This window comes from Episyrphus balteatus, chromosome 3 (assembly GCF_945859705.1).
Source record: "Episyrphus balteatus chromosome 3, idEpiBalt1.1, whole genome shotgun sequence".
Lineage (NCBI taxonomy): Eukaryota > Metazoa > Arthropoda > Insecta > Diptera > Syrphidae > Episyrphus > Episyrphus balteatus.
Window position 1 is genome coordinate 35802878 of NC_079136.1, and position 26429 is coordinate 35829306.

Sequence of the window (26429 nt, forward strand, 5' to 3'; positions counted from 1 at the left end):
TGGCAGAAAGTGAAGTACTTTCTAAATTTGCACTTCCTCCCAATATTTTACAGAGCATTTTTTGTGGTAGGAGGCGTGGTCCTGTGGAAAAATTCACTAAACTGGTTCACAAATACTAGAGAATTCAGGAAATGCTTCTTGAATATGCATTTACAAATAATTGTGACCATTCTTCACGTTTGAAATTCCTTATTTGTGTTATCGTAGTAGATTACTTTCTTCCATGCCTTAACACTTCTTTTTTAACTATGAAGTTGGTCTCAAAATGGTTTCTCCTTTCGCAGAATGTTGTACTGATAGTTAAACTCACCAAGGACTTCAAAATTAAATGTTCGTTGATCCAGAAATAAATAAGAAATACCACTCAACTTTTCATGTGGTAAAGGATTTCAAAAACCTTAAACGCATACAATTCTGTTCTTGGTGTAGTGATGGTGTCTTTTCAAAATTCAGCCATTTTAGAAGATTGGGACTAATGACAATTCTATTTACTGTCTTAAAAATTACAAATAACAACTGTTTTTCACTTTTATTCTTGTAGTTAATCCACCAAAAATGGTAGCACATGTAAAAATTTACTCGTCTCAGAGTGTTTTTTTGCATTTTTTTCCACTATTAATTTTTTTTAACCTCAGAATGTTTGTATCTGAAGTCTGGATAGAGCATATTCACAATTCGTAATTTTTTTCAACCATACCAGTACTGGTGGATCCTTCATTGTTTGTTTTTTTTTCTAAATTTAGCGATTTTAATCCAACCATGTTTTTCAAAATGTTAGTATGATTATTAAATTACACTTAGGAAAGTCCAGTTATTTGTTTTAATAGCAAATTTGCTCGAAATCCACAAAAATATTAAAGATAACAAGGGTGTACCTATTCTGATGAAGAAAAAAATAAGTTAATTTTTCCTCGAAAAATACTTTACAAGAAAAACAATGCGAAAGTTATGGTAAATTTTGAAACAGATTTAGCCGTTGCTTTTCCTAACATCTTAAACTATCAAAAAACAATAAAACCTTGTTAGGTCACGCACCACTATTGGGGACAAACGATTAATAAACATTTGAAAAGTTGTGTACCTATTCTGATGAAAAGGAGTGTATGTCTAAAAGTTCTCTTTTAATATTTGTATAAGAGTCTAAAAGTAGAGTTAGCTGAGCCGACGATATTGTATAGTAAATCTTACTCACCTAAAGACCAAATTAAAAAAATCTATCTCCATTTTTCGGAGTTTTCGTTTTTTTTTTAAATCTATCTTTTCAATTTTATTTTTGACTTTTTTAGATCTATCTTTTCAATTTTATTTAAGCGTTTAAATTGAACTAGTCGTTTGGGAGAAATTCAGAATTAAAAAAAACGGTTTTATGGCAGGAACCTTTAAAAAACACTATTTCTTATCAAAAGATATATCTTGTTTAAAAACTATCACTTAAATTTTTTAATCAAAATCGTTGGAAAATTATACTTTTTTAAATCGGTGCATATATGGCAAGTCCGTTATTTTAGACCCGTAAAAATTAATTCCAAAAACCCCTCTCTACTTTCGACAAATAATTACCAAACATGATTAAATTTTGAAGTTTAAGATTGGTTAAGGAAAAACAACTTCACATATATGGAGGGCTAAGAGCTGAAGCGAACCAAGTCACAAAAAGTGAATTCGGAGATATAACGAGTTAAAGTAAATACGTTTCGATTGAATCTGATGGTGAATATTTTTTTCGAACAAACGACAATTTGAATCGAAATACTTTTGGATCAAACTAATGAAAGACCTTAGTAGAGTCAAACCTTGCGCAGATTTTGGCACCAGATTTGGATTTTTTTTATTTTTTTTACTTAGTCCGTTTCAGCTGTGAAACCTCCATATGCTAACATATAAAATTCTTTTTAAATTGAAATAAGATTTGTTCGTAATCGTCTAACTAACAATGCAAGGTCTGCATTATAGCGTTCGCAAACGAAAATTAAAATCTAACTAAATACCTCGTAACTCCACCTTTTTTTCGAAATTGACTTCTGAATGTCATTTTTTAGCAAATATGTCAGCGGAGCAACCCAGAAAATTTGAAGCCATTCAGAAAAACCTAAATAGACTTAAATTCAAATTTTGCACAGCACTTTACTCCCAACTACTATTTTGTTTCTCTAATTTTTCGTCTCTCCTGTAAAATTTTTGAATTTGGGAGTTACGAGGTTTCCTTATGAGGCCGACGACAAGTAGCTAAGTATTTGTTTTGTTTTTATTTTTCGAATAAAATCAAAAAAATTAGTAGCTACTGAGTTGTAGAAAAAACAGGGCTAAAGTAAAACTTAGACGAATCAATTTTAAAGACTAGATATTCTCTTTAAGCCTGAAAACGCAGATTTGAGCTGACTTTATTTCTTTAGTGAACAAAGAAAAAGCATATTTATATTTAATACTAAATTTTACATTGACAGGGCAAATTATAAATGTTTAACACTAAATTCCTTTGTCGACAACTTATACAATTAAACCACCTATTGATAAATTATATTTAAAACCATAACTACAACTCATCAATTATTATTATTATCTACCAAAAGCCAAAGCATACAAAATATTTAACTTAATCAAAACTACAAGCACAAAAAATCTAATTCATATTAACTAATTAATAAGCAAAAAGCACATTCAAAGTCAAATGTCGCAAATCTAAAAACCAAATTTTTGAATGTTAAAACCAAAATTATATTTGAATAAATATTTATTCTTACACCAAACCCGATATTCCTCACATCAAAGCATGACTGTGAAATGAAAAATTTAACATTTATAAAAATTATTCCACCTTACACCACGATAGTAATTATTATTATTTGTTTTTAATGATGATAATCTCATTAGATACTTTTTTTAGACAACATTAAATACCAACGATAAATAAATGTCAGTAAACAATAAAAATTAAACAATAAATAAAGACGATCGAGAAAAAATTTACAAAATTAACAACTAAAGCGAGATAAACTGTATAAAAAACATTGTTGAATAAAAAACTAAGAAAGAACCCAAACTTACCTTAGACTTCTCTTTAGATTTTGGTGAAATACGGAAGCGACTGAACATGCCATCCCCTCCTCCACCGTTATTGTTGCTATTAACAGTGGCGGCACTACTCTGGCTGGTACCTGATTTCTCTGTACCAGAGATTGGTCCAACAATATCTTTATCTTTCTTATTGCCCTTTTGGAAGAAGCTTGAAAATGTCTGAATGATACTTTTACGTCGTTCGGGATCTTTCTGACGACGATTCACTTTATTCGTCATTGACATTGGATTCATTTGCGAGAGATTAGGATCTGATGTAAAATCAGCTACCAAATCACTTCGGACGGTTGTTGTGTTAGAATTTTCATCTGGCTGAAGAGTCAATAATTGTGCTGTTGCAATATCATTGACACTCTTTGAGGAGATCATTTTGCGATCACGAGCCCGTAATTCTTCAGATTTCATCTGAGCTGCCTCAGCTGAGGCTTCTTGCAGATCAAGATGATAACGTTTTCGGAGTAATTGTAATTTCTCCTCAGGACTCAGTCCGAGATCTTGATTCGACTTTAGACGTGCACGAGCTCGAGCTTCAGTACGAAGTTTATCTGCATTGGATGCAGTTCCAATTGGCTCGTCTTTACGACTTGGCCTTGTTACCGTCAATGGTGATGCATAAACTGTATTTAGCCTACTTCCATTCGACTCAGTTTTGAAGGGGAAATTCCCCCCTCGACTTGAATACGTAAATGACTGTGTCTTGCTCAACTTACACATCTGGTCATCAATACTATCAGGATCGAAATTCTCACTAAAAGGCCTTTGTTTGGCCGATCGTGGAGGTGCTTCTGAGAACATTTGAACCACATCTTTTGTGTCCTTTGGGGAACTTTTATTGATCTTTTGTGCTGATAGTGGATGGTTCTCCTTACAACTACTACCACTGTGATCACCACCGGACGAAGAAGTCACATGATAGGGGGACGTATTTGTGGACGTCATCTTTGGTGTTGGACTTAAACTACTACAAGCAAGGTTATTGCCAAATATACTACGATTGCGACTTCGATTGAGTCGCTTTTCAGCGTTAAGCTGCTTCTTACACTGCAGCTTATCCATTACCAGGTCATGAATCAAATCCTTTTGCTTTGTTCGCTCTTTGGTTAGTTCTTCCAGTTTGCTCGACAAAGTCGGTATGACAGGAACCTTATGTACATCTTGAGCTGGATTTGCTGTCACATTGATCGTCGATAGAACAACTTTTGGCTGCTGTTGGACACTCGCCGAGAAACCCCCTTCAAATACGCTTAAACCCTTAGCGCTTCCACCCTCTATCACAGAATTAGCTTCACTACCTTCACCCTTCGAACTCTTTCGTCTATTTTGCTTCCTCACATCAATCGAGTCACGTGCATTACTTATCTGAGTGATTTTTTGCTGTAATTTCCTTACATACTCCTCATAACTCATTTCTTCTGATTCCTTTCGCTTGGAATTACTATGTGTTAGTAAATCCTCATGCGATGATTTTCTTGTCGGACCCTTACTTGACGAACTTGTGACCGGAGTTGCTGTCGTATGGCTACTTGGCGATGTAGTCTTTCCATTTGGATCCGAACTGCTCGGAGTTAATTGGAAATTCTCTTGAGTTTTTGGCGACGATGAGTCCATAGGACTTGTAACAACCGTCAGAGCTTCACTCTCTTCTGTTGTTGTTGTTATGGTTGCGGTATTATTCGCTGTAGCACCATTTGAATTGGTCAACATACAAAGACTATCTTCGTCAATGTCATTTGTGCTGTCTGTAAGTGATTGTGATAGACTTTGTGTATTGTTAGTGTGCTGTGTTTGGGATGGAGGAGAATTTTGTGGTTTTGGCGGTGTTGTTGTAGTTGTGGTTATTGATGGCGATTGGGATTTTTGTGACAGCAATGACACTGTGCTAGGTAGGGTTGGGCATTCATTAACTGGTGTCTTGAGTTCATGTTCAGTTGGAGGAGGAGCGCGATTGTGACGATAGTTTCTTGGTGATCCAGTATATTCAGCATATCCTCGATTTCGAAGAAGGGCTGTATTTGTGGCTGAATAGGCTTCAGCACAACTTCCTTCTGAACCAGTGTCCATGAATTCAATCTCTTCTATGTCAAGATTTTTTAGAATTCCACAAGGTTCTGGCTCGGGTTCAGGTTCTGGATCAGGCTCTTGAGTAATAGAAAGTGATGATTGAAGAGGTGCTTTCTTCTTTGACTTCTTATTTCTCTTTATTGTTCCCTTATTTGAGTTGAGGACAAATTCAAGATCAATAAAGTTCTCTGATATCGCATCATCTGCCGTCCAATCAGAGAGTTCTGTTTCGGTGAGCCCGCCTTGATTAGTAATTTCTGCATCTGAATCTGATCCTCGGGTAATTCCTTCAGCTGTTGGGGTCTTGTCATTGTCAGAATCAGCTCTCTTATCATCAACTTGAATATTAAGACTATCTGGCTTGACAACTCCTCCACGAGTGTGATCTTCAGATTTTTCCAGAATCAAGGGAATATTCTTCAATGTATCGATTTTATTTTCATTTTTTGTATCGAATTTCAGTTCGGGTTTTTGAGGAGGCGAAGATGAAGGAGGAGGAGAATCATCTTTTCTCTTTTCTGTGATTGGTTCCTCGGGTGATGGCGATTGTGTGGGTATTTCTGGGATTATCATACCAGGCGGAATCTCCATATTTTTGAGATCTTCTGGATCGCCAATATACTTTCCATCGATAATCATAAGACTATCGATTTGCATCAGAGTTCCAGAACTATCGTGGACCTCCAAACGCGGTACAATTTGACCAGTTTGAGTATCAGGACTAGTTGTGGAATCAAGAATGAAATGTTGAATATCTTCAACACTTGAAGATGACGAAGAGCTAGAAAGACTATCTGACTCTTCGATGCATTTCTTGATAGTCCATGGAATATTGGGAACTTGAATACTAGTCTCTTGGATATCATATTCGGATTTTTCGGGAGAATCTTTTTTCTCTGCTTCATGGTCGAGCAAAGTAATCATTTCCAAATTGACTTCTTCAATGTGTGTAATGATGTCTGGGATAGCTTCTTTGACATCTTTGGACACATCGGGTTTTTCAATAACCTCTTCAATGACAGTCTTGTCACTTTTAACAGGCGAATCTAATGTGAGATCAATAATTTTATTATCAGGCACTAAACTATTCTCTTTTGAGCTTCCATCTTCGCCATTGAATTGGAGATTCTTAATGAATTCCAAATTTGATTCAAGCATTTTCGAAGGAATTTCTACTTCGGTGAGGTCGATAATAGGAACTGATTTCTCGGGAGAAATTAAATCAATTGTTTCGATAATTGGAGATGGTTTATTCTTGTTTAGAGACTCTACCAGTGTCGTATTTACTGTTTCAGAGTATTCCATGCCTTTATTGAGTTCATTCTTGCTATTTACAAAGACATTCTCCTTTTCATCAATGGCAGCAGTCTTTTTGATTGTTATTTCAATTTTCTTATCGACAGCAGTTTGATTCTCAGTGACTTTGGTTCTATCTAAGAATGGTTTCATGCTGCCTGCATTTAGAAGTTTTTGACATTCGGATATATTCGAGTGGAAACTTCGAATTTTCGAATCCAAAATCGATGTGGAACCAGATTTCTGAATTTTATTTCCATTTCCCTGTTCGCCGAGGAGATAACGCTTCTTGAGTTCCAGACTCTTTTTGGAAGCTATACCCTCGGTGCTAGCAGTTTTATTGAGCAAATAATCACCGGGACGGGGATTTTGTAATGGCATACGATTTGAGCTTAAAAGTGATGGATCAACTTGGACTAGAGGTTTGAATTGTGGTTCACGTTTTAATTGTTGTTGTGTAAGCTGTTGATGGGTCATGCGATTGTTTATGTGATATTTAGGTTGACCAGTTGTAGGAGCTATTACAGTTTGTTTGATCTTTAAGAAGAAAGAAATTCCAATTAACATTTGGAGTTGGTATTTAAAATATAAACTTGAGTTTACCTGAACTTTTGTGGGCTTTCGAAGATGTGTATCATCGATGAATATTTTCGGTGCTTCGCGAATAATCTCGTCGTGATCGAATTCAGAATCGGTGGATATTTCTGTGGCAGAATTTAATTCAACATCATCAGCTGATGAGGATTCAGAATCACTTTGAACCTAAAAGAAATTTTATTAAAAATTAGTTTGATTTATGATATGGAATTAAAATATAAACTTTTGAAAAATTAGTGCAAACAAAATTGACACTCAGCAACGCGAATTGGGAACTTGCAACATTGGGATTAAGGGAATTTCTTCAGACGTTGGTTAAAAAGCCAGCATTTTTATTAAATATTTTAAGCTCTAGGTATTTAAAAAATCACTTTTTTCAGTTTTTGGTTTTCGAATATGGAAACTCTTCAGGGTCTTTTAAGAACCGTAGCTTTTTTTTTTTGTAGCTTCTAAACGTAAAAGGCAAGGTCAGTGGTGGCAGGATAAGGGCATTATAGGAGTATGTTATCGTGAGCACATATGTCTTCGAGGTAGTTAGAAACTTTGAACCTTGGTCTATGAACCAAAAAAAAGCTATCAAAATAATCAAAGAATTTATACCTCTAATCGCTGCTTATGTGGGATCTCTGTAATTCTGTTACAAATGAAAATCAATCACTTATTGGGTTTTATTTGAAACATTTAGATTGGTATTATTAATTTTATTTACGCAATTCGAGTGTGAAGTACAATTGAAATTATTAAGTTTCGAACATATGCGAAGTAAAACAAAGTAACATAGTAGGGCCCCAGCCCGACAAGTCATCGAATCCCACCCCGATGAAAAGAACTGAGCATAAGTAAAGAACAGCTTCCACCTATTTACACGGTTAACACTTGGACAGCTATTTGGGATGAAGAAGAAGGTTGAATTTGTTGATAAAAAATTTCATCATGGACGATATCTTGGCATGATCAATACGTTGCCACTTAGTAAAGAGATGAGATACTGTAATGAGATAGGAGTCATGTGGGTTTTGTTTTGCTATTTCTGATTTCAGAAGACAAAACATAGCTCTTTTAGATTGCATTAATAGTTTTCAAAAAAAAAAAAAAAAAAATATATATCGCTGTGATGGAATTGGCAACAAAAAATATATGTTACGGAGTTATAATGGTCTTACATCTTTTACTTCATCCTGTAAAATAAGAAGTTTTTGGGAAAATATTTCTTCAGCGTCTTTAGCCTAAACTAGAAGAAAAAGGTCTTATTCCTACTTTCCAGTTCGGCTTTAGAAGTAAGCATTCGACAATTGATCAAGTGCATAAAAGCACCGATGTCATTGAGAAAGCTCTTGATGAAAAGAGAATTTATTCAGCAGCCGTTTTAGATGAGTCTCCGGCTTTTGAAAAAGTATGGTCCGGAGGCTCAGATTCAATTTAAATCAAACCCTGCCTAAAGAACCCTTTAATATTTTAAGAGCAAATATAGAGAACAGAATCTAGAGAACAGAACGGCTTTCATGAAAAGAAATTTATTTGAAAAATGCCACATGTATTCTTTTATAAATTTAGGAATCGTTTTTGAAAAAACTAAGCTTTTTATAGTTTTATGTATGGCTTTCTAACAATCGTGAATGTGCAAACTCTGCAATTACAAAATAATAATAGCGTTTTCGTTTGGGAATTCTTAGAAGCGTCCGGGACTGTCCGATCCGGAATGCCAAACGATCAGAGTACTTTTTTTTTATTCTGAAGTTTGGGTTTGTTTGTATTTGTGAAACATCAAATGCGAACGTCTGATGAAAGTTTTGTTTTGTTTTATTTTTTTTTATTATCATTAAGTTATCTATTTTTGTTTTCTTTCTTCACATTATTTTAATATAGTTTAAAGTTTGTGCATAGTTAAAAATCTTGAAATTGAGAAATGAATAACAAAGAATGACATTTCATTACTTTGACGTCTTAAGTGTTAACATGTGTGCGTGATTCTGGTTTTGATTCTGCCTCAAAATTCGGAATCGATTTTCTCTTCTTTTCAGAATTAGAACTGTCATTGAGTGCCAAACGATCAGTTTCAGAGCTATTTGCCTTCAACAATATGTTCTCCTTCCCATACAATATGTTTTTTGTGTTGAGAAATCGACACCGTTTATCCCTAAAAGTATGCAACGAAGTTAAAAAAAAAAGTTAATCTCAGCTCATTGCATTATTATTTTTTTGGCATCAGTCCTTAAATTAAATTACAAATAACTAAAACATAGTTGAAGCACGATATAATGGTCTCCTTATACCATGTAGATGAGGAATATTTGAAATATTGTGACGAGAATAATTTAAATGGTTAACATCGGCATCGGTTGATTCGAAATTTGGTAATGTAAATTCTAAATATTTTGTTTATAATTTAATTCAGTTAAAGGATCAAATTCTTCATGAGCGTTATATTCCTATATTATCAGTTAGGTTTCACAATTTAATATTACTCGAAATGAAATTGAAATCATACCAAACTCCAGTTGAATTTCCATTTTAATTAAATTTCGTACAAAAAGCATACGAATATGTTTCATGTTGAGTTAAAAGCAATTTATTATCGTTGTATTATGAAGATTTAAAAACTGGGTGGTAGCACACTCAAGTTGTTTCATTCAAATTTTCATTATCTGTTATTTATAAGTTTAAGATAAAGTAGCCACTAACATGCAGCGACACAATTAAATTATTATGTTTGATCAATGTTTTAGTAGATTTTAATGAAAAACAATTAAATCCTTTTAGGTACGATCCCAAAAAGGCACAACACAATAAAAAAAAAAATAAAGAAACAAAATGACTCGAGTTCATTTCTCGAAACAAAAATTATGTAAATGAATTTTTTGATTTTTTATGAAAATATTATTTTTTTGTTATGATTTATTAAAAAAAAAAAATTCGAGCAAACTGCAAAAAAATATTAAATTTAGTTTGATTTCCAAAAGTTATTGCATTTTTGGTTTTAAAAAACAGCAAACTTCACATATTCGAAAAAACTTAGCGCAAAAAAAAAACACCACACAAAGGTATCAAATCAATCTCTCAGCAACATCATTTTTGGTTTACCTTTGGAGATCGTACCCAATTGTTCGCATCATTTTTTTTTAGCAAGGGAACGTAGTAGTAGAAGTCAAGGAGTTAACTTGTTCTCATTTTATGATGGTTTTGTATGTTTTGTGTGGCAAAAGAAAGACGAAATATATTGTGAGAGATTTTGAGAGAAAGAGAGTGAGAGATTTGTTGTTGGTTTTTTTCTTCTAAGATATTCGGCAAGAGTCCTTGCTTGTCTCGCGGCCTTTGTAATGTGGCGGGCTACGTTTGAAATAATCGACAAAATTACGAGATCCTGCAGAGCTGGAGGTAGAAGTTGCAGAGAAATGCGGGTTATATGGACGTCGGCTGGTATAGTCAGTCGTTGAGGAAGTATAATCAGGATATCTAGGTTCATACCGTCGACGGCTACCCCCAATACTGCTGGAGGTAGGGAATCTTGGTGTAGTATGGTTTTTAGGGCGATAGCTTTCAAGAGTATAATCAACTTCAACATCATCATCGTCATCATCCTCTTCCTCTGAATGTCTTGAGACTTTCTGAGCTTCAATCACTTTCTTAAGATATGGATTGTTTCCTGCGATTTTCTCTTCCATAAAGTCCCGTTTCATATTCCGCAAATGCTTGCTGCGATTCATTAGGTACTTTGTATCCTTATCGACTCTATTATCAGATAGAGTTGATGATTTATTACGATGCGGACGTGATGGAGCTATATGTTCTATCGATCTAGATAGACTACTTGTCGGACTGTAGGTTCCTGAAGCTGAGTCTTGTGATGTTTGATGATAGTTTGAAAGTCGATGATGTGAGATCGATGCTGTTGGAGACTCATAGACATCTGACTCTTCGGGTTCAGCATCTTTTTCGGGTGATCTTCGAGTGAAACGAGCAAAATCTTCATATGTAGCTTCAACTGACTCAGTTTTTTGAATCTGTGGTTTTCTTTTAATGGGTTTGGGTGACTCTTTTGGCTCTTGGTTGGTTTTCAAAAGTTCCACAACTTGTTTATCTAAATCATTGTTCGGAATTTTCCTGGATAACTGTGGAGTTCTTGGTCTAGATGGTGGTCGAGGAGAGTCTTCTTTTGATTTCATTGAATCTTTTAATGTTTCCTGCTTAATATATTCAATTAGCTTGGAACTATGAGGTTCGTCAGAATCAAGTCGATTGAATGGTGGTGGTGGATTTTCTTGCTTTGAAGGAATCTTAGGTGCTTCCTGACGAACTTGATGAGAATAATTTTGATCTCGTGCAATTAAAGCATGTCGCCTCTCTCGTTCAAGCTGTTCAATGATTTCCCATTCTTCAAGACGTTTTGTTGGTATTCGAATGTCTGGGGCACTTTTACCAGAAGTTTGCTGAGGTGATTCTTCTTTGTCACTACTTTCATTTCGATACATTGGCATAAATTTACGTCTGGGCATTGGACTTTTAGGAAGTTGTTCCATATCCCATTCCAATGATCGTTCTCTAGATTGACTTGGATTCCGTGGAGTTGGAGATTCAAGTTTTGCTCGTAAAAGATCTCTGTATTCTTTAGATGGTTCGTTGTTTGGGATAAGCCTCTCTTTGGATTCTCTTGGAGAACTTTCAGCAGATTGTTGATTCTGAGCAAAGAATCTAGCACGAGCTGATTGAGGAGATTCGGGCAATGTTGGTGTATTGGATTTTGATAAGACAGATTTTCTTGAGCTGCTTTCAGAGTCTCTCTTGGGTGGTTCATTTAATAATTCAACAATATTAACCATTCCTTCCGCACGGGGAGGAGATTTTGTAGATATTTGAGATCCTTCTCTAGGTGATTGTCCCATTTCAGTTCGAATTTTAACTATTCCTTCGGTTTGAGGAAGAGATTTTGAAGATAGCTGGGAACCTTCCCTAGACTTCTGAATGTTAACAATTTCTTTGGCTTGTGGAAGAGATGTAGAAGATATATTGGAACCTTCCCTAGAAGGCTCCTGGGGAGCAGATCTTGAAGATATCTGGGAGCCTTCTCGAGGCTTTTGAATGTTAACCATTTCCTGAGCTTGGGAAGCAGATTTTGTAGAGATCTGGGAACCTTCTCTAGACAACTGTTGCGTTTCGGTACGTGGTGATGAGGGAGATTCTCTTTGGAATTCATTAATTGAACTTGCAAAAGAAGCTGCAGATTTGTTTGGAGAAACTGAGTCTTTTCGTGGAGTTGTAGGTAACTGAAGCTCATTTGAAGCTTCAGGAGCCTCATTTAAAACTTTGGAAGGTGAACCATTTGAGACTTTTTGATTTGTGGATTGTAGAGAAGATGAAGAAGAGTCTCTTGGAAGATCAGAACTTTCACGTGAGATGTCGGAGGCCGGAGTTGGTTTACGACTTGGGATTTCTTCATTTTTGTTCACTAATTCTTCAGTTCGCGGTGAAGCTGGTAATGCAGGTGAACTTCGTCGTGAAGGAGGAACTTCATTCACATTCTGAGAAGAATCTATTGATGTTCTAGAGCCTCTTCTTGGTGTTGGAAGCAATGCAGGCGATCCACTTAATATAATGTCTTCGCTGTCCTTAAGGGAAGCCTTTGAGCCTCTTCTAGACATTGATTGTGGCTCTCTATTTTCAGTAGGTCCTAGATCTGATGAAGATCTTGAGCCTCGGCGGGAAGAGGGAAGTAATTTTGGTGATCCTCTTTGAGAAGAAGATAGTCGGTCTTGAGAAGATTCGTTCTTGTTATTAGAATCTACAGAACCTTTCACAATCGGCGACGATTCTTCAATGGAAGTTCCCGAACCTCTTCGTGAATTGGGTCTTTCGGAGTTTTCTCGAGGAGGTTTGATTGGTGGTCGAGCACTTTCTGGAATGGGACTTGGTGTTCTTTTACGCGATGGCCATGCCAACTCATAAACTACTTCCAAATGTTTATCTTTCGTGGTGGAATCTTTGGATTTTACAGAAGAATCGGGAGTTTGATTTCGAGATTGTGACGAATTTGAACTCTCATCAGCTGAGTCATAATAAACATGTCTCGGGAATGCCACAGGTTGTCTTGGTTCGCTATCTTCACGTGAAATCATAAGTTGCATCATATCTTGAACCGAAGGAGGCATATTAGAAGGATCTAACTTTTGAACAATCTTCTTTGTTTTATCTTCAGTTCTTCCTGGACTCAAACTCATTGAAGATGATGAGTCTTTGGGCAATGGTTTTGCTAGACGAGGAAAAAGTGGTTCAAATTTTAACTTTGCTTCTTCCACTGTGATCGGTTTTTCATCTTCCTCTTCTTCTGGATCTTCTTCATCTTCATTGACAAGAACAGCTCGAGGAGTTATAGCAACAACTTCATCATTCGAATCAAATTCAACATCAACTAACATATCATTTTTAAATTGACTAAATAGTTCTTCAATGCTATCATCGGATCCAGCTCGACTTCTCTTTGGACTGTCAGTTATTTCGGCAATATATTCAGATTCATCAATGATCTCTTCTTCTTGTTGCTGTTGTTCTTGTTGCTTTATTAGTTCCTCTTCTTCTTTTTCCGCCCTGGCAGTTTCTATTAAACTCAATTCGCGGGCTACTTCTTCATCATTCTGACTTAGTTCGGTTATGATTTGGTTAAAGATGTCATCAACATCTTCTGTAGCTTCAGATGAATATTTTCTGTCTTCATTTACAGCTGATTCTCTACGACTTAAAGGTTGTGATGGGGATTTTGTCGTGTCTTCATTTGTTATAGAGGCTTTGCTACTAGAATGTTGGGGAGAAGCTTCATTTTGAGACCCTCTTCGACTTTGGATAATCGGACTTTTTGAATTATCCTCTTTGTTTTCGACCTGAGAACCTCCACGGCTTTGAATCAGGGAGCTCTTTGAGTTATCTTTCTTGTTTTCGACTTGAGAACTTCCACGGCTTTGAACTAGCAGGCTCCTAGAGTCATCTTCTTTGTTTTCGACTTGAGAACCTCTGCGACTTTGAATTAGCGGACTCTTTGAGTTATCTTCTCTATGTTCGACTTGAGAACCTCTGCGGCTTTGGACCTGAGCGTCTTTGTGATCGACTTGAGAACTTCCGCGGCTTTGGGCCAGCGGGCTCTTTGAGTTATCTTCTCTGCGTTCAACTTGAGAACTACCACGGCTAATAACGAGGGGACTATTTGAGTCATCTTCTTTGTTTTCGACTTGAGAACCTCTGCGGCTTTGGACTAGCGGGCTCTTTGAGTTATCTTCTTTGTTTTCAACTTGAGAATTTCTACGACTTGTCACATTTTGATCTGCTTCAATTGAAGATATTTGATTTTGAGATCCCCTCCGACTAGGATGCTGCGGAGGTGTTCCAATTGGTTCATTTTGTGATCCTCTACGACTTTGAGCTAACGGGCTAGCCGTTGAAACAATTTCCTGAACTGCCTCTGGAGGATCTTCACTTGCTTCAGTGCTCCCGACGCTCGTTATTATCGAAGATTTTTCAAATTTTGTTTGCTCTTCCATCTGCTCAATAATGTCATCTTCTTTGACACTTTCTGAGCTGGGTTCAACATCAGAAGATTTCACAGAATCCATCTCTTCAATCAATTTCTTAGCTTCTTCTTCTGAAATCTTTAATTCTTCAACTCCTATTAATTCTTTTACGATTTCTTGTGCAACAACGTTATTCTGAGAACTTCCAGGACTTTGACTTGACAGGTTCTTCTGTTGCAAATCTTCATCCATATTCGATTGAGAAACAGTTCGAACCAAATTCAATATACTCTTTAAAGTTTCTTGAGAACCTCTTCTACCTAAATTCTTCCCATCATTTGTGTTATTTTCAACTTTATTTCTTAGTTCCTGTTGTCCTCTTAAACCCTTAACAACAGGTGGTTTAAGAACATCAGCCAATCCACTAGAACCTGATCCTCTTCGACTTAATACTTTCTGAGCTGTGTCCATTTGATGTTTATTAACTTCTGAGTTCTTCTCAGATTCTTTTCGAAGGAGGACTGGAATCTTCTTTTCTGGAACAAAAACAACATCACCTGAATCCCTTCTGATTCGAGTGCTGTCCAATCCGTTTGTTAAATCATTTTGACTACCACGAGTTTTGTTCAACCCAGTTCCCTTAAGTCTCTCTTCCTCGGCTTTAATTTTCTCTTCAAACGAAGCTGTTCTGCTCATTACCGATTCGACTTTCTTCCGATGTCTCATAATTTCTTCTCGAGGAGACTTCTTCAGAATTTTCGCAGGTGATCTTCTCTTACCAGTCTTTGTTGGTGATTTTCTCTTTTCCGGAGACTTTTCTTTAATTCCAAAGAATTTTGAGTATTTTGTATGTTTCCATTGAGTTTCCGGTTCGACTCTCTTTTTAGACTCTGCTTCAGCTTCAGCTTTCTTTTCGTCACGATTGGCATAGAAATTATCACGTTTCTTTTGAAGAAAATTAGTAGCTTCTGTCCTCCATTCGGATTTTAAGTATTCCATAGTCTTTTCTAAATCACTCATTGAATCTGAATTACTTTTAAGAGAACCACTCGATTGGAGTGATTCTTTAGATTTGTGGAGATTACTTGATGATGGAAGAGATTCTTTAGATCTATTTAGACTACTACAAGTGCTGCTCAAATTGGTCTTTCTCAGTTTAAATGAATCATCAGATTTTATTGAACTCATCGATTCAAAACGTTGCAGGATCTTCTTCACACCTATTGGACGATCTCCATCTTCTCTGGAAAGAGTTTTCTCTTGAGTTCTCTTAAATTCTTCTTCTCCCAGACTTTTTGCTTTTAGAAGTTTCTTCTTTGGATTTGGAGGGAGACCCAAATCAATGCCAGTTTCTTCAAGAATTTTCTCAATTCTTTCAGATATATCTTCACTTGGAGATTTCTCTTCAGTAAAGAGTTTTTGATACTCAATACTTGGCGAACGAACTTCTTGTCCTTCTTGAAGAATCTCATCCAGAATCTTATCGGCTTCGTCTTGAATTTTTTTCTTAGCTACTACAACTGGAGCTGGTTTCTTTGTTGTCTTTGTTCCTTTTGGGACAATTTTCTTAACAATTTTAATTCCACCTTTTTTTGGAACTGGTTTGACCACCACAACTGGAGAAGCTTTTTGAATGTCAATAGCGCCATCTAGTTGATGTGCTTGCATACTAAAGGTTTTATCAGTACTTGGAGCTGCTATTGTCGACTTTTGTCGCCTTGGTGGAGCTTTTGGTGGTGGATCACTAACAACCGCCTTTGTAGTTTGTGATTTCTTCAATTTATCCCCACCAGATGGGATACTGATACTTGATTTCCTCTGAGGAACTGGAGATTGAGGGAAATACTTCGTCAAATCAACATCTTTTAGAGTTTTTTGAGTTTTATTCAATGACGCCGATGATTGCTTTTCCTGCTTTGCATTCGGGAAATACTTGGAAATGTCCAATGTGGCCTGTTGACTCACAGTAGGCATAACCATTTGAGCTTTAATGGTATCCATAGTCCCAGCAAAACTTCTAACTTCAATTTGATGCAATGCATCACTCAAACTAGTGACTTTCTTTTGCTCAGCATCATAGATCATTTGTCCAGGATCTTTTTTCTTCACTTTTGGACTTTCTGCAGGTTTTGGTAAGGGTTGCTTGGATGGTTCTATAAGCGAAGTGTCCATCATTTTAACAATATCAAGAATGCCTTCAATTTCCATTTTTTCCGAGGCAATTTTGGCAATCTTTTCTTTTTCGACTTGTTCTTGAGATTTAGGTGGTTGATCTGGTTCGATGGGTTTGACTTCCTCTATCGATTGTGAAGGTTCGGAGGATTGATTGATATTCAAGCCATCACCATGATCGTCATCGCCATTTGTAACACTCTCAAGAGGTTTGTCCAATAAGTTCTCTTCCTTTTTCTCTTTTCCTTCGTTATTGACACCAACTTTTGTGTCTTTGTCGATATTGGTAGCATCCGATTCCTCATTAACTTTTTCAGCTACCTTTTCTCCAGGAAACCCCAACGCAGGACTTTTAATTCCCCCACTCACACTATTATCCAGCAACCATTTCTCTTTTAACGAAAGTTTCTTCATAATATCGCTCTTAACCAAATTATCTTTTGCCATACTTTCAATATCCTTATTCAGTTTCATCAAATTATTTAACCTATAAAGCTTCTCAGATATCGCATCGACATCTGCGCTAAACCTACGATCTGAGTTTTGTTCGATTTTTTCAATATCCGCCTTGGTAGGCGGTGGAGTTGGAGCTGATGATATTGAAATTTTATCCGAACCATGTTTCGATCTCTCACTATCACTTATTTCGTTATTCTTTTGCACACTAACAGCGCCATCTTGTGGCGATTGCGTCGCCACTACCACCTGTTCTTGATTCTGGAGTAAATTTTATTTCATAAAAAAAAGTTTATAGGAAAATAAATAAAATAAAATGGTTTTCGTTAAATTTTCGTCAAAAATTTGGATACAAAAAAAAATTTAGTGCCGTTTTGTTTTTTGAAAAATGGTTTTCCAAAATCGGCCAAGTATAAGCTTCATAAAATATGCAAAAAGAGATATCGACAGACTTACCTCAGTTTCTGTATCTGTTGGCAAATTTGTAGGCAGTGGCAATAGACGGACTTCTTCGCGGCGCATTTCACGAGCCTTTTTGATTTCTTCACCTTCGGTGTCATCTTTACCATCATCTGGAAATGAAAGCACACTTTTAGTTTTTGGGAACATAATTTTAAGATTTTTGTATTTGAAATTAACCAGCTAATCCCTCGCTAGAATCATAGAAATCATCATCACTGTCATCGCTATTAACATTCGAATAGTGCTGTTTGCCAATCCAATCTGTGGCCAATTGGAGAGTTTGCTGAGCAATTGGTGAACCATTTGCTTCTTCGAAAATATCCGATTCAGAATCATCATCTGATTCATCAGAACTTGAGGACAAATCTGACTCAGAATCAGCACTAGGTTGTAGGAAATTACGTCCTGACCATTCGTTCTCATCAATAATGTGTTCCTCGGAGGGTTCTCCATCTGACATGGCATCGGTATTTTCGAATTCAATTCGTTCTGGTGTCTGACCACGATCGAGTAGATCCAATTGAACAACACTTTCGGTGATTCCTCTTGGTTTTTCGGGTGTTTTGGGATCCAAGTGACTTGGTGCATGAGAACCATGAGCAGTAGATTTCTGAAAGGACAAAAAAAAAAAAAAAAACAATGAGTCATATAAAACTATCTTTTTATATCTTTCGAAAACATACCCTTTGACCAGGTTTTCGTACCATTGGACGAATAGCTTTAGCAGGTAATCTAAAATGTTGTGTACAATAGAAACGTCCCTCGGGATCATCTCGATCAAAAGCATAACCACCTGGTCTTAGATTTGTATGACAATGATGACATTTCAAACATGAACGATGCAGAATAAGACCTTCGGTAGAGATCTTTTCCATAAGGTAGACAGTTTGTTTGCAGAAATGGCACTTTTCTGATGCTGCTTGCTTTTTGAATGCAAGTGCTACTTTGGAGTTCTAAATAAAAAAAGGAAAATATTGTATTAGAAAAATATAATATTTAAAAATTGCATGTTCTCGTGAAGCATGTTTTATTATTATTATGAAGCATGAAAAAACGTTGTGAAGACGAAGATGTTGCTGGATTAAAAAGTTGTCTTTTCAATCGAAACCACCACCTCGACAATTTGTACAAGATTAAATAAAGTAAAATAAACAAACAATAATAATGCAGCCGATTTTTTAAAATTGAAAGTTTCTTTAGCAGTTGTATTCAGGATGAGAAGTTGTATTTGAAACTATCTTGATATTTTTAAATGATAGTTCTTCTCCTATGCAAGACTTTTCAAATTAAACCATACACTTTTTTTTTATCGTCGTATAGTTTCCTGAAATACGCTGAGGATTCTTCGACTTTAAAAAGAACCGTTTAACCTCCTAAACCTCCTCCGTTCTCAAGAAGTATAATATTTCCAGCTCCATTGACCTAAAAAAGTCAAGTATTGCAATAATACATCCAAAAGTATTCTGGATAAATTCTACTAGTGAAGGAGTTCAGGCACCAAGATATGGTAGTTCTTCCTTGTCTTATACCAAAACGTTTTGCTTATGTCGCGTACCAAGTCTTGTTAAATACCAAAAAGTCTTCTTCGAGAAAGTTTATATGGTTTTGTCTGTTCGCAATATGAACCCAAAGTTTGACTTTTAGACTACATCTTGCAATAAAAGCCCATGTACCAGAATCTCGGTGTTAGCTTTTTTTTTGCTGCCCCACATAATTAAAAGACCTTTACAAAAATACTCATTTGAGTGCTCAATTATTAAAAAAAAAGTATAGATTTTAGCCTCCTCTCAACAATTTAAAAGTATTTTTCCCCCAAAACAAAAAACATTTTGCAACCATGTGAAATGACAATTTTAAGATGAAAATATCTTTGTTTACTAAGAAAATTGTATAAGTGGACTTCTATTCGAGGTCCATGATAAACTAAAATGATAAATTTATTACCACTTAATGTACAGTGAAAAGTTTTTCACCGAACTTATCATTTCAGAAAAGCCAGAGAGGATTCAATAGAGAACAGCTACTAATACATTCAACAATTTTCACGAATCTATCAATTTATACTGTTTTGAACAGAATTTTGCTCGTTAACACCAAAAAGTTGTACTTTTATATTAGTTTGATTATTATTATCAATAAGACAATAGGCTCATAAAACAATGATAATGTTTTTGAAATGATGAGTAAATTGATTAAATATAAATATGAGTAAATATCACCATAATTGATAACTTTTAAAATTGATTTTTGTGTTTATACAGGGTGTCCCAAAAGTAATGTGTTTTTTTTTGTTCTGAAAAACTCTGTTTTGTTCAATTCAAATTGTAATGTTTTGCGATCTAACTGCAACTTTGGAAACTTTTATACTTTTTTGAAAATTGTAATAACAGGGTAACTTTTAAAATAATAAACCATTCTCACACCGTACAAATTTTTTTGCAAAAGTTAGAAATTGATTTTTTATAAAACTTGAAACTGTTAGTTAATTTGCAGCGAAATGGTGTATGGAATAAAAATTATTTTGTTTAATTAATTGTTCCTAATTATTTGGCAATGTTTTTGTAAAGAAATTTAAAAAAAAAAACAAAAATCAATAATGGGCGCAGGAAGCAAAATACTGTTGCCAAGTAAAGATTTTTCGAAATTTTACAAGAATTGCATTAAATCGAAAACCGTAAGGATTTGGGATGAACAAGTTAACAAATTCTGAGAGCCCCAAAGTTCCCCAATCAGCATATTTCATTTGATCTATTACATTTAGGACACCCTGTATAAAAAAAGTGGATCCTTTTTGGAAGCGAATTTCCATCTGTCTTTGTAAATTTCTAAATTTCATATTTCTTGAAAAATTAATCGGGGGACCTTCCAGAAGTATTACGGCTTTAAAGAGAAGAAGAAACACTTTGTGATTCATATATAAAATAGGCGTTTCAAAGGTTTAAAAATGCCAGTTATTTTTATATCAGCCTTTTCAACATCACCTAAGATCATGGCACATTCATTTAATGTTCTATCGAAGCAGACATTTTGGATGAATTAGATTAGGCGCAAAGTTTTCATCAGAAAAACAATGAAATTCAGGAAGGGTTTTTCACTGTTTTAGATATTTTGATCTTTTAACCGCAGGTGGTCATGCCACAGAGGAATAGGGTACTGCAGTAGCGGCCCAAGGGTCGGCACAGCAGTTTTTTTTTCTGAATCTATGATCTATGTTATATATATTTTCTGTGCTGTTTTCGGGAAGTGAACAACCTTCAACTTTTTCCGTGTGGAATCTTGTTCACCTGAAACTCACAATAGGGCTGAATGTCTTGTGTTGTATCAACCAATGTTAGTTTCCAAAACCGCAGTGTTTCTTGTCCACTAGATTTATCTTCGGATTAGATGTAAATGTAAAGAAAAAAATTATCTTTTAACTCTCCCCAACGATTCTTCAGAATTACTTTCATTCAATTTAATAAAAATCCCCAATACCTTGAATACAACTGTAAGTTAAATTTGGTAAACTTAAACAAAATTATAAAAAAAAACACACACACTTCAACACACTACTCACAGATTTAGCAATAGGTTGTGTTGGTGGCAATTTCTCTTCCGATGTATCATCTTTCTTTACAAATTGCCCAGCTATTGAAGCAACTTTATTTTTGCCTCGTTCACCAACTTCCAACACTGAGCCTTCTTTTAATTGTTTATCTAGATTTTTCAAAGTTTGATCAATTTCTTTGAATTTCTCCTCACTCGAATCCTGTCTGGTGGGTTTAGACATTTTCGATTGTCTTGCAACAAATTGTTCCTTACTCCATTTGGGTACTTTTTCACGTCCTTTCAACCCAATTTCGGTCTTTTTAGATTGTTCAATTTTCTTTTCAATTTCTCGAACATTCCAATCATTTGAATCAATCTTTCCAATAGCCCGCATTAGATCTTTCGGTTTCTTTTCGGTGCCATAGGCATTACGCGATGTTATTTGTTGTTCCATCGATTTAATACGATCGCTAAATTGTTCGTCAGTACCGCGTGGCATTGCTGATGATATTCCTCTTTCACGATCCTTCATAAACATAAATAATAAAAATAAAAATAAGATAAATGAACAAATAAAAAAGAAATAAAAAAATGGTAGCAGTTAAAAACGCCGAGGGTTAGTTGAAAACAACAACAACAAAAACAATTAGTCAAGGTTATATCTGTGGGGAAAAATTTGTTTGGAAGATTGCATTCAGCTCCAGCATAATTCAAAAAATTCTTAGGAAAAGGCAAGCAACACCACGACACACACACAAATTTTGCATTCCACACATCCTTACAGGATAAAGAAGCTTCCTTTCAAGCTCTTTGACACGATCATTGAATATCGGCGCTTGCTGGCGGTACATGTATATCGAATAGTCCTCAAAAGGACTTGATTCATCGCTTTCTCGTAATAGGGTGTTCACTTGCAACATGTGGAGACTTTTGTAGAAATTCTGAGTCTGTTGGAATCGCTGCATACGACGTTTACTCTGTCGATCCTGACGATTCTCTTCAATTTCTTTAAGACGTTGTTGTCGCTCCTCCTAGGTTTTTTGTATTTTTTTTTATTTGTGTTTGTGAAAGAGTTTATGGAATGTGCAATGGGGCATAACAAAGTGAGGTTGAATAAAATCAGACAGACATGAGTGTAGACTTTTTATTCTCTACAATACTTACAATATTTGTTGTCTTTTCTGCACTTCTTCGCTTCTTGGCTCGTCTTGGTGTGTCTAATTGACCTAAAATACAAATCCATTAGCTTTCTTTTAGATGAAATGAAAGGAGAAAGCTTACCTTGACCTGGTTCATGCTTCCTCTGGCGTTTGACCTTCTCCTCATCCAATACAGAACGTCTTTGTGTTGCATGCGGCAAATCTGCTACATCTTGCATTGGAGATTTAGCCTTTCTCGATGATGTCATTTGAAGAAGTCTCGAGAAATCAGGAACATTATTTCTGTTTTTCTCTCTCAACTCAGATACATCCAATTTTGGATGCTTAACATGCGGTATCTCTCCACGGAATACTTCACATACTTGTTCCAAATAATTGAGCCAAATTTTTGAATCGATCTTATCCAAGTCAATTGAATCTTTGCCACTCATAACTTTGGAGATTTTCAATTCTTTATCGAGAATTTTAAAGGCCAAGTCATTGCAATCGGCTGCGGGTAGTTCTTTGATTGAATTAAAATCGACTAGATCAGGGCGGTACCTAAAAACATAAAAAAACATTTAGTGTCTTTCCAAATGAGGCAACTATATAGGACAAACCTATTAATTAAGGCACAAAGAACCTTTCCATTTGTGAAACAATCAGAAACTTCATTTAAATTCTGAACAAATTCATACGAATGCAATTGAGCCTTGATCCATCTTAGTAGAACCGCACTCAATGGCAATGTATCACCTGTGCGTCTCTTCCTGCGTACCGGTGTGTCGGCTTGTGATGCTTGTAAGGCATTTGTATCCATATAAGTTTGTTCCAATATAGCCTTATCGTCAGTATCGATTAGATGTTTCACTTGATACATATTAACTGAAGTTCGATTGAGATTAGGATATCGTGTTGCTGGATCAACTGTGTAGGAACCTATGTCGCGTTGAAGGTTTTCGGGTGTAGTTTGAGCTAGAAGTCTGTAAAAATACAAAATGCATTATTATTAAAATAAACGAATAAACTATAATAGGTTAAGGGCAAAACTAAAGAGTCGGTTTATGGAATTCCATAATGTCATGGAATCGGATTCGATAGGGGAATAGATAGCTTAATCTGGAAGATGTTTTAACCAATTCCGTTGAAGCAAATTCTGATATGAAATTTTTTTCAGGAGAGATATGAAACCCAAAGAAAGAATTGTAGTTTGTTCATAATGATTTTTTGAGCTACATTTTTTTAGAAGATTACAATTATAGTGATGTGGAAAGCCTTCAGTAGTCTTTTGCAAGAAAGTCTGTGGTAAATCAGGTTTTGCTCTTGAAGCAATTTTTGAAGCTCAAAATGAAAGATGGTTAACTAATAGAAAAACAAATCACTAAAATTTGGTAAGGCAGCTTTAGATTTCGAGTTCTTCACTACAAGAAAGTGATCTTCTAACTCAGTTTTTCGTTACCCTAGCTGAAAAATTATATAGATTAGATACGTTACTGCTTTACAAGATCTTAATGGCAGTGAGTTAACGTTTCAAATAACCTAAGACAGGCTGGTTTTAAAAGGAAGCAAAGTTAAATGACAGGGATGATGAAGATGATCATGAGAGATCAGCGTTTGCTGTGAAGAATTTTTTCGTTAGCTATAGCTTACGAAACAAGTTTCTCTTTCACCAACTTTATGTACAAATCGCAATTTTGCATGGCTTAGAAAAGAAGATCCTGAAGGTTATATGTATAAATCCATTTACGATCTTAAACAAGCTCCAAGATGTTGGAACAAGAAGTTCAATGAAGGGTTCAAGAGATTTAAATAAGACTACTGCTTATACATTTAGATGGAACAAGAAGAAGATGACCTGATTATACTTAAACTAGGAACCACTTTTAAAAAATTTCAGACTGTGAAAATCGCATTTTTTTCGCTGAAATTTAAATTGATGTCTAGGAAAATGTATTAAGAGTTTCAAAAAAACCAAGCTGCTCGATAAATTTGGGATGGAAGAGTGTAATCCAACCCGAAGTCCAACCAAACCATTATAACTTGTATTTACAAAATCAGAGCAAGAACTTAACAGAGAATTATATCATGTGTTCGTCGTGATATATGCTTTACATTTGGATACATGGGATGGTATAAAAAATTCAGCAAATCACTAGCAAACACTTAAAGAATAGTGAGGTATTTAAAAGGCACTAAGAAAAAAATTGTTATTTTTGAATATTTTGAATATTTTTGAATATTCGCTTATGGAAGTGACATTAATGATAGAAAATCAATTACTGGATACATTTTTAAGGTTTTTGGATGCACGGTTTTGCGGGCAATTAAAAAGCTAACAACAATTGTTACAATTTCTTCAAGTGAATCTCAGTATGTATATGGTACTCATTACAGCTGTTTCCGAAACTTATTTAGATTCGGGCGATTTAGCAAGCATTAAACAAAATTCTAAATGAACCTACAATAATTTTTGAAGAAAAATACGGCTTTATTTGAATGGCAACACAAATCTAGAACTGAAGAAATCGAAGCTTATTGACATAAAATATCATTTTGTACGAGACTACATTCAAAATGGATTGATAGAAATTAAACCTATTGGTACAAAAAATAAACTTGCTGATAAATTCTTCTTACCTGTAAATACTCTCCCTTTGAGCCAACACTCCAAGTATACTATTTCTAGGATTATTCCACAATTTTATTGCATAGGCTGCATCCATGCTGGAGAGAAAACCTCTCGCACAACCTGATCCAGTTGGCCAAAAGGGCTCTAACAAACTATCACCGACTAGACATTGTAGAAGACGATAGTTTTTACGAACAATCACCCGACTCGATGATTCGGCTGCAAACATTGATGTGAAATCAAACATTGCAACGTCTGGCTTGCCATAATGATTAACGGCGAATTCCAGATTTGGCATTTGGTATTTGGTTGAGAACTCTGCTGCTTCTCGAGCATAGTCCAGTAGTTTGTCTGTATTTACATTTTGTGGAGCCAGAAGTTCAGCTGGATCCGCAAAGTCCTGAAATAAAGATATAAAGAATAAAAGGAATGTCCATCATTTGATGTCATATAGAAACTTACCTGCATTATCACACCTTTATCAATGAGACTGTGTTTTTTAGCAGTCATGACAAAGTAATGTGTTTCGTCTTTATAGTAAACTATATTTTCTAAATCTATTCCAGTCGTATGATAGAGTTCCTTAAAGAATGCCTGATTGAATATAAACGCCACACCACTAATTTCTTCAGCTTTAGCTTCAGCTTCGGTCTTTTTGTTAATAAAATTCGCTGTTATGGCAATAGCCAGCTTGCCACGGAATTCTTTACGTTTAAAGGCCTCCAAAGTGTTACGTTTGCCATCGGCTCCGATGAGTACATCGAATTCATAATGTGAAACCGCATGATCTTCCGGACTGATAGCGGCACGCCAGCCACATCCTTCACTTGGTTCGATGGTGCCTTCAAATGAAACACCCTCATGCACTTCTACGCCCAACAGAAGGGCCACTTTCAATAAGATACACTGTATCTGTCTTATGGAAATGTGATCAATTGAACCAGCACAAAATTTTCCATAGAATTTTTTAGCTCCGAGATTTCGAAGATCTGTAATGACAAAAGGCCACAAATGTAGGACATTATTACGTGATATCCGATCACGTTTCTCAACGACCACCACTTTAGCGCCAAGTAGTTGTGCTTCTATAGCCGTTCGCAGGCCGCATGGGCCAGCGCCAATGACTAGGACTCTGGTGCCGGTGCAGGCATTGCCTTTTGAGTAGGCTCTGTGTGAGGCGCGGGCATCGAATTTCTTCCATAGGGCTTGTGCTTTCCATGAACGAATTTTTGCTTTAAGCTTTGGATAGAATTCGTTGAGTGGTGCTGGCCGAAGGCCTATTGCATCGCAGATATTTCGATGGAGGCCGAGCACTTGACGCATTGTTGTGGCCAAACAGAACATATCGAACATTTCGGCAGCCGCAGCTGCGGCATCGTTATCAGCCATTTGTTGTTGTTGCTGAGCCAGCAGCTGTTGCTGTTGGCGTTGATTTGAAGATCGACTCATTCTGAAAAAAAGAAAAAGGAGTTTGATGAGAAAATTGTAATTGGCTATGGAACAAGGCGAAATTATGAATTA

General features: G+C 35.8%; 1 protein-coding gene across 12 annotated transcripts in view; it reads right to left on the reverse strand.

The window, feature by feature from the left end:
* The window catches only part of LOC129916287 (F-actin-monooxygenase Mical), a 124975-nt gene that overhangs the window by 13847 nt on the left and 84699 nt on the right, over positions 1 to 26429 (reverse strand). For 4 of the 12 annotated variants that reach the window (XM_055996148.1, XM_055996147.1, XM_055996145.1 and 1 more), the window contains exons 5-17: positions 25371 to 26358; positions 24917 to 25308; positions 22900 to 23262; positions 22422 to 22840; positions 22305 to 22366; positions 21923 to 22171; positions 21169 to 21666; positions 18296 to 18565; positions 17790 to 18222; positions 17607 to 17722; positions 7036 to 7194; positions 3046 to 6969; positions 2742 to 2774 (exon numbers count right to left, since the gene is read on the reverse strand). In XM_055996148.1, coding sequence (XP_055852123.1) covers positions 2742 to 2774; positions 3046 to 6969; positions 7036 to 7194; positions 17607 to 17722; positions 17790 to 18222; positions 18296 to 18565; positions 21169 to 21666; positions 21923 to 22171; positions 22305 to 22366; positions 22422 to 22840; positions 22900 to 23262; positions 24917 to 25308; positions 25371 to 26357 — 7905 coding nt within the window. In that variant the 5' untranslated portion in view covers position 26358. Of the gene's footprint in view, positions 1 to 2741; positions 2775 to 3045; positions 6970 to 7035; positions 7195 to 10110; positions 17412 to 17606; positions 17723 to 17789; positions 18223 to 18295; positions 18566 to 21168; positions 21667 to 21922; positions 22172 to 22304; positions 22367 to 22421; positions 22841 to 22899; positions 23263 to 24916; positions 25309 to 25370; positions 26359 to 26429 lie in introns of those variants that run through there. The other 8 variants (XM_055996146.1, XM_055996150.1, XM_055996151.1 and 5 more) reach the window with 5 other exon arrangements.